The sequence below is a fragment of the Somniosus microcephalus genome, chromosome 11 (assembly GCF_052327205.1).
Source record: "Somniosus microcephalus isolate GS21.2 chromosome 11, FLI_Smic_1.0, whole genome shotgun sequence".
Taxonomy (NCBI): domain Eukaryota; kingdom Metazoa; phylum Chordata; class Chondrichthyes; order Squaliformes; family Somniosidae; genus Somniosus; species Somniosus microcephalus.
In genome coordinates, this window is record NC_140997.1 from 58,124,541 (window position 1) to 58,136,621 (window position 12,081).

The 12,081-nt window shown below is 44.3% G+C and overlaps 1 protein-coding gene across 1 annotated transcript in view; it reads right to left on the reverse strand.

The window, feature by feature from the left end:
* Positions 1–1,536: 1,536 nt before the first annotated feature.
* The window catches only part of LOC147110602 (protein shisa-9-like), a 188,489-nt gene continuing 177,944 nt past the window's right edge, over positions 1,537–12,081 (reverse strand). Inside the window, exon 4 of the mRNA XM_086002243.1 lies at positions 1,537–5,987. Within this exon, the coding sequence (XP_085858369.1) occupies positions 5,614–5,987 (374 nt within the window). The 3' untranslated portion in view covers positions 1,537–5,613. The remainder of the gene's footprint in view (positions 5,988–12,081) is intronic.

Below are 12,081 nucleotides of genomic sequence, written 5' to 3' on the forward strand. Positions count from 1 at the left end.
AAGATTGCCTGCCCCCTGGTTGGTTCAGTAACATACTGCTCAAGGAACCTGTCCCTAATGCACTCTATGAACTCTTCCTCAAGGCTGCCCTGCCCAATTTGATTTGTCCAGTCAATATGAAAGTTAAAATCCCCCATGATTATAGCTGTTCCCTTATTACAAGCCCCAACTATTTCCTGATTTATACTCCGACCAACAGAGTTGCAACTGTTAGGAGGCCTATAGACTATGCCCACTAGTGACTTTTTCCCCTTATTATTCCTTATCTCCACCCAAACTGTTTCAATATCCTGACCCTTTGACCCAATATCATTTCTCACTATTGCAGTGATTCCATCCTTTATTAAATTAGCCACCCCACCTCCCTTTCCTTCCTGTCTGTCCTTCCTAATTGTCAAATACCCCTGGATGTTTAGTTCCCAGTCATGGTCACCTTGCAGCCATGTTTCTGTAATGGCCACCAGATCATACCCATGTGTAGTTATTTGTACCGTCAACTCGTCTATTTTGTTACGAATGCTGCGTGCATTCAGATAAAGAACTTTTAAATATGTTTTGTGACAATTTATTCCTGCTTTTACCCCCTTTACTACTTTACCTTTATCTTTATACATTCTGTCCCTTCCTGGCACGCTCTGGTTTTTAATTCCCCCACTGCTACCTTGCTCTATTGCCTTCTCCGCTGACATTTTTATTTTTTGCTCTCTTGAAACCTCCCCCCCACTAATTAGTTTAAAGCCCTCTCTACAGCCCTAGTTATTCGATTCGCCAGGATTCTAGTCCCAGCTCCCATATTTGTGCTTTACAACAGCAGCCACTACATAGTGATAAGCAGAGGGTGCCCTGAACTTATCATCTACCTATCACAGGCAAAATGAGAAATTACAGTTTCTCCACTACTGTTTTGACTGAGATTAACTAATTGAGTAAATCTGGGGATCAAATATAGAGCCTGCCTGGTTCATGTGACCCAGTAGCATCACAAGCAGGGCCTTTACCCATTGAGCAGGTTTTCCTTATATTTTTAGATGGCTGAACTCTTGAATTGAATTGAACATCAAGGTCAATTGCCCATGGAAGACTTGGTAGATAACATCCCAGTTGCCCCCTCTCACCCTGTTTTGCTGAAGTCAGGACGTCCTTTCCAAATGGTAACCCCACCAAATGGAAGGTACACTTTGCGCTGGTATGAAACAAAATTACAGTTTCATTAACTCTCAATAGGCCAGAAGGTTTCTTTAAGGCAATCAAGCGCTGACTATAATTGAGCACAAGACAGTGGTTTAAACACGTTAGCACACCCAACAGGCAGATTAGTGTGCCAACAGCCTGTATTGTGGAGTGGTCTGCATTTAAGATTCCCCATGTGTTCAGTTCCTGCTCTCAGCCAGGGCATTGTAATAGGGGTAGCAAACACTCAGGGAGGGCTAGGTACATTCTGAATTGGTGGGTCATAGAATTGCTTCAGTGAGAGATGGAGGTACAGTTTCAGGGACCTTATAGAAAAAAAAAAGATTTGCACAAATGCACACCAAATTTTCCTTAATATTTTATGCACATAGCAGGAAAAAGCACTCAGCGAAACTCTGTTACATCGACTGTATTGTATAAAGTATGCAGCAATACCACAACGTTAATATCCACATTAGACTTATACTCAGCATAAAGCGGGTGTGTGATGTCAATGACGCTTGAATAACACTAATTACCGGGCAACGAGATACTAAAGTGTGCTGTGACAACAGGTGGCTGTATTCTGCTGCTTAAGTATTTAATGTGCTCAGATTCTATGTACAGTACTCAAATGAAATCTTATACACTAAACCAAATTGATCCTTTGCAGAATTCAACAGGAGAATTTTAACGTTTACTTTTTTGTCTTTCAGTCTGAGCCTGCCACTTCTGTGGGATGAAAGCAGTGCCCCCCTGTACATATTTTGCATTTATAGTGAGGACAGCAAGCAAACAGTATTTTCCCCCAGCCAGTGCTCACTATCACTTGGTATTTATTCAGACTACTATAAGTGAATGCACAGAAGTGGGGCTGCTCTGGCATCATGTTTGAGTCAGTGGTGCAGTAAAACTGGGTGCAAAGCTGAAGGGCAAGCTGCCAAACATCTGTAATAGCTGAGCAATTTGCCAAGAACAAAGATGTCGACTAGAACTGGTGTCCAATTTTTTCCACCGCTACTTACTAAAATCTGGGCTGTGCATCAACAGCATGCCTCCTCTCACATTATTTATAACAAACGCTTTGCAACAGCTTCAGAGGAGAACCATTGAGGACCTTCCACTAGCCCACCTCAACTTGTGCAGTACAAATACCAGCTCCGAGTGCTTCTTCTATTAGCAAGTCGCAAACACCATCTCAACTGTGCTGCAGCAAATCTCCACGCTCCAATATCAGGTCACAAGATCTGTCAGTGCTGGCATGGCTACAGTTAATACTATTCGGTCAAGCTGAAAATGCTGCCAATAAGTAAAGTATACGCTCAAGAGATGTATTAAATGGTGCAAGTGATGTTCAAGTGGATCTGGTCCATGCAGTTGTGGAATCACAACCATCATATTATCATCAATTCTCAAGCAAAGTCTACCATTAAGTGGGCTGTGACATTAAAATGGATGCTAAAACAAATGTAGGTTTGAATAGAAACAGAACAAGCAAGGAAGAAAAGCAGTCAAAGAAAATAAGGTGTGGTGTAGGGAAAGGAAAGACCATTGCATCAGTCAGTCGATTGTGCTCCTGCAAAAGCTCTCAGAACACGATAAAACTCTGCCTTGTGCGATACCAGGTTTGAATACTGCTTGTTTGCTGAGAATTGTTTTATTGCAATTCACGAGAATGTGCACTCCACTAATAGAATGTTGCAGTTGTGGGGGAGTTGTTTGGACAGTAGGGACAGTAGTGCAGGGAGAGATGTTGCTGCCATGCAGTGTGTGTAGCTCAGCTTGGTTTACTGCATTCTTCAGGTAACTCTGATCTCCATGTTCTTGCTCATGATTGAAACCTCCCTGTTTATAGTAAGAACAGTCTTATGGGCTGATAGGCAAGGGACAAATTATCTCCTGTTTCTTTACTTTCCTCCCCACCACTTCCCTTTAAAAACAAATCATCTTGTGATGTGGGCATCATTGGCAAGGCCGGAAATTACTGAGCGTCCCCAATTGCCCGGAGAAGGTCACCTTCCAGTTTTGATATAACTGAGTGGCTTGCTAGGTCATGTCAGAGGGCAGTTAAGTGTCAATCATGTTGGCTGGCCCATCCGCCAATGCTGCCTATACTATTTTTCTTTTCAGTTTGAATTGAGATTTCTTCAGGTGGTCCTCTGTTAGAGGCAATGGTAAGGAGCGAGAAATCATTGAGGGAGAGACTTTTAACTGCCGGCCACCCATTTCACGCCTGAAAAACAGGAGACCGGCAGTTGAGTCTGGTGGGGACCTCGTGCATCAACTTTCAGGTAGGCCTTTAAATGAGCATTCAGCGCTCCTGCCCAAACCCGGCGAGAGACTGTTTAGGTTTACAAATTGGGGTGTTGCGCTTGTTGTAGGATCCCAATCGCAGCTTTCAAAGATAAATGGGCTGCCAGCCCCATTTTCCCAGGCGTTGAGAGTACTAACTCGCGGCCTTTAAAGGGGCCACCTGAGGCCTCTCCAAAAAGATACGTTTTTCGGGGTTTTTTCTATAAAAGATTTTTGTGGGGCCAGGAGGAACAGGGTGCTGCTCTGAGCCCCACAAAAACTTTCCAGCCCACTGCTGGCCCATTCTCGCTCCCTCCGGTGTCTGCGCCGCACCTGCCCGCGCGCCAGACCTTACTTGCCAACAAGCCTGCATTCCCCCCCCCCCGACCATTTGGCGCCCGCAGCTTGCCAGCTAAATGTTAAATGAAGCACAAACCTGAAAGTGGTTCGGGGCCGGGTTGGGCAGGCACTGTGGGCGCATCGCCAATGTCGCGCCCGTTCCGAAATTCTCTGCCAATTGAGTTAGAGGGGGGAGCTGTTTACAAGAGAGTGGCAGCACTAGCCACCCCCCCCCCCGACCTGTTAGCTCCTGAAACTGGCCCCCGCATAAAAACTGCTTCAGTGGCTTTTTGCTTGTTTCTGCTTTATTTATTGTTGGTGCAGCTTTGCATACATCACAGTGACCACCATTGAAGCTGGGGATTGTAACATTGTTCCCACTTTTGCCATCCACTGTAAGAAGCTGGTACAAAGCTCTACTTCCCCACAGTGTGCTGCAGGCCCAGCCTTTCATCTGAGGCAGTTTCATCAGGCAGCAGAATACAGAGACTGGACTTAAAGGGGAATTACATTCAGCCATGGCTCACTGAGGTGCTTAAGCTTAGAAAATGTATTACATATATACAGTAGAATATCAAAATGAATTTAAATTATTTTTCTCGCTATTAAAAGCCTTTGGCCTAAAAATCATCCTATAGGGCTGACGAATATAACTGGTTATGTGGGTCATAAAATAGGAACGACTAAAGTACAATACTTCATACAGAATGGGATTTTAAATTTCATGTTACGGTACGCTATGTATGATGATAAATAAGGTTAACCAATTAGTGCACAGATTTCAGAACTGTGCACAATGCTGTCATAGCCCCATTTTCTGTTTCAAATAGAAGGCGACCATAGCATCCGGTAAGCAGCTAGCTACAGGAAATCCTGTTGAACCAACCTGTAATACACGAGATGCAAAGCTAAAACAAGTTGTTCCCAACACTGAAGGTAATCATTAGCTGTTTGCAGAAACCAAATGTGCAATCGCTAATGAAAAATGCATTTTCTTCAATACTGAATATAAAAACTTATGGTGGGAGTCGAACAAGGTTTATTATTTATTTCTGAGATAGGATAAAACGTAGCAAACATTTATTTTCTTTCCCTCGTTTTTTTTTCCAGCTTTATACCCGCAGGACCTTCTGAGAGAGGCCATCACGTCAATTAATTGAGAGGAAAAGTCCACAGAGATCTACTTCACAGATATGGGGGTGGTGCCCAACTATAGTGTCTGATCTTATTGGCCTAATTTGACCTCTTTCTTGCAGCAGAATACAGAATGCAACTATAACATCAACAGAGATTAGAAGAGAGATGGAGAGAAAGTGGGACTACCAACCATTTCCTAAGTTATCAATAGTAAAGGCACAACCTACATTACCCAGTCTTCCCAGAGAGACTAAAGGCAGCTGAGCATCATCAAGCTGTTCAAATAGCTCTCTGTTCAAGGCAGGGGCTGCTTTCTCCACCCTTCCTTTTCCAAATGTGTAGAGGCAGTTATAAAACTACAGAAAACGTGCTCCCCATTGTCTTAAACATTCTCACAAGCGATTCCTTGTCTCAATAGCTTTCAACAACCGAAAACTGAATTGTGCTACTGTAAAGTGAAATACTGGTCATTTAAAAAAAAAGATCACTTTTTTTGTGTTTTTTTTTAAACATAAACACCATGTTCATCATCATTATTAAACCTTCAGTGTATTGCTCATTTTTCAGACTTTAGTTCCACAGCCCAATCGCATTAGCTGACAACGCGAGTCAGTTCTCGGTCAGGTCATTCTTGGAACGGCAGCTTTCCATTAAAAAAAGTAGTGATGATGATCATCACACCGTCACTTCTGTTTTGCTGTTGGTTACAAAGTACGGCTGCTGGGCCATGTAATGCTGCGGCTGAGGACTGGGTTTCTCAGCCAGCGGACCCACCGTGCAGGGCCTCTTGTTGGCGTAGGCCTGCCGTCGGATGGTTGTGTCGTTTGTGTCCCAGGTTTTGTAGTCTGAATCGAAGACCAGTGGGTGCGTGTGCATCTTGGTGATTTTGTTCCTCTGCCCGGGTGGCTTGGCGCTGTAGGTGTCCGAGCTGTGCACTGGGTCCTCGTGCTCCATCGGTATCTGCACTGGATGCAGAGGCAGGGTCCCTTTCGCTGCTAGTTCTGCAAAGTGTTGACGCTTGGCAAAGAAGTCGTCGTTTGCCTTTTCAGCTAAGAAACATTAAAAAAAAAGGATGAAATGAGCATTGACCACGTGTTCTAACTGACTGAAACTGCTCCTCATTCATTCGAGTTGGCTCATCATTACGGCTTTGAAACAGGAAGTAATTTCAATCAGTGTTAGAGACAACAACTTGCATTCATATCGTGCCCTTAACCTAGTAAAATGCCCCAAGGCGCTTCACAGGAGCGTTATCAAATAAAGTTTGACATCGAGCCCACATAAAGAGATATTAAGACATTGACCAAAATTTTAAGACATGTGACCAAAAGTTTGTTCCAAAAGGTAGCTTTTAAGGAGCGACTTAAAGGAGGAGAGAGAAGTAGAGAGGCGTCAAGGTTTAGGGAGGGAATTCCAGAGCTTAGTGACTAGACAGCTGAAGGCACGGCTGCCAATGGTGGAGTGATTAAAATCGGGGATGGGCAAGAGGCCAGAATAAGAGGAGCGCAGAGATCTCGGAGGGTTGTAGGGCTGGAGGAGATTACAGAGATGGGGAGGGGCAAGGCCATGGAGGGAGTTGAAAACAAGGATGAGAATTTTAAAATCGACCAGGAGCCAATGTAGGTCAGTGAGCACAGGGGTGATGGGTGAACAGGACTTGGTGCGAGTTAGGACACGGGCAGCAGAGTTTTGGATGAGCTCAAGTTTACCGAGAGTGGGAGGTCAGCCGGGAGAGTGTTGGAATAGTCAATTCTGACAAGCAACACTGACAATCAGCTCCAACATATCATGGAGGCCCAAAGGAACCCTCACAACATTCAAGAAGCATTTGGATGAGCACCTGAAATGCCATAGCATACAAGGCTATGGACCAAATGCTGGAAAATGGGATTAGATTAGACAGGGCCTGATGGCCGGCGCGGACGCGATGGGCCGAAGGGCCTCTTTCCGTGCTGTATAACTCTATGACTCTATGATAGCATTTTTATAAATTTAACTTGGTTGCATTTTATCCCTACTTGATCCAGTTCATAGAATTATTCACCTTTGGCCAAATAAATTACACTGTCCCAATTTCCAAAGTGAAACTTGCCCACATGTATACCTGTGACGTCTCTCATTTCAAATTGCTCTGCTTCTAAAATAAAGTTCCCCATTGTCTCTGCCACAGCAAAGCTCCTCATCCAGAGGCAGAGTTTCTGCTTTGGGCGCAATCGGCGATCTGGGTGCAAATTGCGCTGGTTTTGAGATGTGTTTATTTTTCTCAAGTTTCCATTCAAATTAATTTGCATACAATAAAATCTTCCATGAACCATGCAATCGGGCAGCGAGTTAGAACAGAATTTTTTAATTGCTTTACAAAATATTCATTGATGTATTTAAGAGTGGTAACTTGGTGCAGTTTGATTAATACAGCTGAAAATGGGTTTATCGCAAAAAATAAGCGTTTTTAATCAGAGTGTCTAGCCCATTACCTGTGAGTAACCCGATTTTAAATAACTGATAATGACTTTAAAAAACTATACAGATCCAATTACTAGTTACATTGATATTCGGTAGTCAGTTTCTCAGTAAATTAAAATATATGTATGTTCAAAAGCTTATAAAACATGCCTATTAGTTTCCTCACGCCCAAATGAACCGGCTTAATTTTAAGAGCCTGCTGGAAGGCCAGTAAATGGGCGCAATTAGCAGAAAATCACCATGCTGATTAATTCGATCGGGGGCGTGGCCAGTTTTATGGGCGGAGTGGCTTTTAGCACATTACTTTTTAAACCAACGCAAAAGATCACGGGAAACTCGATTTGTGCCGGACGTAATTTGTGTTCGAAATTCCACGATCTTTTGCGCTGGTTTGTCCGATTTCGGGCAAATGGCACTGAAAAGAACAGCACAACCGAGTGGCAACTCCAGGCCCCAGAGTTTATGGGAATGGTTGAGAGCCCAGCTTATATGGGCAGGGCGAGGCGGTGGGGAAACTTAACCAGCATTAAGCAATTACTTAAGGTGGGAGATGCAAAGAAAATGATCAATCTGTTCATACTGTAGAAATTAACCATACTGGGTCTGTAGTCAAATTGATCTCTACGGTACCAAATTTAGGAAAGAGTAGCTAGGGAATCCAATGAACTAAACCTGCGAGGAGAAGACTTTAAACGTGGCAGATGGTAAGAAGCTAAGTAACATTTGGAACAGACTATTCAAAACTTATAGAACTAAATAATGGTGCTGACAGTCCATTGTTGGTAAAGGAATTTTTGATCTTAAACATGTTGATGCTTCAAAGTCACATCTTAGCAGAAGTGTTGCTAGGCAGCTACTTTACATATTCCCTCATACACGCCACACAAGTATAAGCCAGTTAGCACTGCTGCAGGCTGCAAGTTTCACTTGTTAATATTTCTCCTTCTCCAAGGAGTTGGTTCTACCAAGAGGATTGAAAGTGTGTTTAAGCATTCCTCTTGCTGTTTGTGATTTCTTCAGCTGCGTTACTTCACTGTAAAATATATCCATCGTGAGCATCATTAGAGAATTGCTGCCAAAAAAAAAGTCTGAAGCATTGCAGTGTTAAACCAATTTTAAGCTTGGGGACATTTTATTTATTTACTGACTCTGTGTTCAACGAGGATGGATGATGGATGACTGCGCTCAGGAATGCAACAAGGTTTCACCTTTTATACCTATTCATCTCTATTCTTCACACACTCCGGGGTAAATGTGGGCTGCAGGCAAATCAGAGCTCACCAACATTACCATGGTAATACTTCTCAACCTTCCCCTTAGAAGAGCTTGCTTTGTCCCCTTCCCATCATGCTTGTGTCAAATTTTGTACGTTTTGCCAAACTTACTTAGAAAAACTGAATTAGTCCCCAATATCTCTGGATTTGTGGGTAGATTTGCACTGTGATTTCCGGTTGACTGGATGGACTAACTGGACGAGACTATTCACCTCTCTCAGGACCGTATCATCAGTGAGACTGTAGACCTGTAAAACCTTCTACCTATTTTAAAATAGAGGTCACAAAGATCATAGAACAAATGTTCTTCCAACACTTGGCACCACCGACTCTCCTGTTTAGAGAAACACTGGCTCTGAATTTCCTCATTGTCTTCAACACTTGCCCTGTTGTTATGCCCTTACTGCTTTATTGTATTATGCTGCTTAAGTACTGTTATTTCACTAAATGCAAATTTCCTCGCTGTGTTAAACAGTGCATATCTCACACCTGTCAAAGCGCACTGTTCAAGTAACAGAAGTTTATGCTGCTCTTCCAATTGGTGTAAGTTTACACTCACACAGAATCACAGAATCACAGAAACCCCACAGTGCAGATAGAGGCCATTTCGGCCCATCGAGCCTGCACCGACACATATCCCACCCGATCCCTGTAACCCCTACACCAACACATATCCCACCCTATCCCCGTAACCCCACGTATTTAATCCCCTAACACTAAGGGTCAATTTTATCATAGCCAATCAACCTAACCCGCACATCTTTGGACTGTGGGAGGAAACCGGAGCACCTGGAGGAAACCCACGCAAACACGGGGAGAATGTGCAAACTCCACACAGACAGTCACCCGAGGCCGGATTCGAACCCGGGTCCCTGGCGCTGTGAGGCAACAGTGCTAACCACTATGCCACCGTGCTCCCCAAAAATGTCTAACAGCTCCCCCTAGCACGTCAGATAAGTCTAGTGAGGAGTTGGTGAATTGAAGAGGGCACCAATTTCACTAACTGATTATAGGCTGCTGAGAAACCTTTTTTTTTTACCCCTTCTTCACATTTTTGAATCAGTGACCTGCACTTTAATTTCTTCTCATGCCAGAAAATCATTTTGGAACCCCTGACTGCCCCCAACCCCCAAACCCACACGCAGATCAACTTTGGACACATATTGGCCTTCCCCATGGGCAGGCCGCTCTACGCCATCATAATGGAGCAGGCGTTGCAGAAGCAGTATGTCCCGGCCAGGAGAATCAGGTCACAAGGCTGATGGCAGCAGCCCCTAGGCACTGGACTCCCAAACATGTGTGCAGGCCGCACCAGTCCTAAGAGGGGCCTCTCTGAGGAGCAAGCGGTGCATCCGGTGGCTGTGCCTCTCCAAGGATGAACTTGGGCATCTCTGCCAACTTCAGGCATGAAGATTTGCAGACTCGCTCCACTGCCACAATTGCTCTATCCATGGCAAGTAAAGTGACAGCAGCCATCAACTTTTATGGCTCTGCATTCTGCCAGGCTGCCACAGGGCACCTGTGCAACATTACCCAGCGAGCTGTCAGGACCTGTATCGTGCAGGTGACCGACGCCCTCTTTCATACAGCAGCCAAATACCGCCACTTAGGCATCACCCCCATGCAGCCGAGGCACAGAGCCAGGGACTGCTACAGGATAGTTGAATTCCCCAGGGTGCCACAATGGCATGCACGTGGCACGGAAGGCACCAACAGAGCAGCCCTTGTGAAAAGAAAGGGGTTCCGTTCCCAGCACGTCCTGCCTGCCTGTGCTACAAACCAGGCCATGTCCTCACTTGCCGCTGCAAGGGGGCATCAGAGGGCAGATTCTGCAGGACGACTTCATCGACTGATCAACTGCAGTGGCAGCACTGCAGCCTTACCTTCATCAATGCACCCTACCAGATGACACCAAAGCAGGCCTCTTTGGCCCAGCAGAACCTCACCAAGAGTCCACACCTATGTGAAGAAATCTGAACCCACTGTATTTAGACTTACTGTAATGTTCATAAAAAAATCATGACACAAGTGCCCAATGTATTTCAAAGCAAAGATATATTGTATTGCAAGCTATGGGGGTGATAGGTTTTGTACGTGAGGATAAGATTGGCCAGTTAAGGAGTGTGAAATAATTATGATGGGAGAGGTGGAGTGAGAGATGAGCATGACAAGTGGAGGAAGAGGTTTTGGAGTTGTACAAGGCAGTTAATGTGTGTTAGGGGAGATGTTGGTACCCTTACCCATAGTGTAGTGTGAAGGACTAGTAGTGTGAGTGTTGCTTTAAGAGGTTGAAGGTAGCACCCCGGGTGGGCAGGCAGGAGAGGCAGAGTGTGGTGACAGGCTACCCTTGCTTACCCTTGTGAAGTGTTTTCACTTCTTTCTGCACTGTTAATTAGTTCTGGGTGTGAGGGAGTTGGGAGACAGCGCCAGTATCAGACACCCTCTCTGTACACACAGAGAAAGTCTTATGCTTTTTCTCTGACACTCTTTAATCTAACTCGCAGGTCAGGAAACCCATGGGATTGGGTCTTAACATTCCGCCCAATATTACTCTCCACTGACGTCAATAGAGAGTAAAGTCAGGCAGGGTGTAAACCAGCGTTGCACCCGATCCCACCAGTTTCCCGATGGACGGGTGGATCAGGTTAAAATTGCCTCCTCTGTTAATCTAAGCATGTTGCCATTGCTTTGGAATGCAAAGGACAAAACTGTTTCAGATACAATTACTTTTATAACATTATTACATTTGATTCAAGAAGGTTTGTTGTAAAGCACAATTTACGTTCTAATGACATATATGTCCAGGACTGATATTATGTCCCACTAATTCTAGGACAAGTCAAATGCATTTAGCCTCAATTGTTGGCCAGATATTGGTTTACTTGAGCAATAAGTCCAATACGTGTAAAACCAGGCAAAGGATAAGGGTAGAAAATACAGTGAACAGAATTTTTAAATTAATGTTCATTTCAATTGTCCAGTTGTCCACTGACTGCTGTGCAATTAATTTCCTTAATAAGCTTTGCCCATTTCAGCACAGTGAGAACATGGGAAAATGTTAGAATCAACAGTGGCCCGGATTTTGAGGTCTGAGTCGAACAAATAACGTTCGCCGTTTATTACGCTTATAGCTGCCCACAGACTTTTTGTGGGCTTTTGCCCAGCAACTTACGGTCATCGAGAGTCCGATACAGCATGGCGCCCTCTACAGGGGATCTGGGACCTGTGTGAACAGGACAAGCAACAGCATGTCTCTTCAACCAATCAGATTGAAGAATCTTTGCTGATAGCCTCAATGTTATTCCTACCACAAAATCTGGGCCATGTGTTACTGTTTTTAGTAAACTGCTCATGTTCAAAAATCAGAGAAACAAGTCACCATTTTGTTGAACATTGTAACCCACAA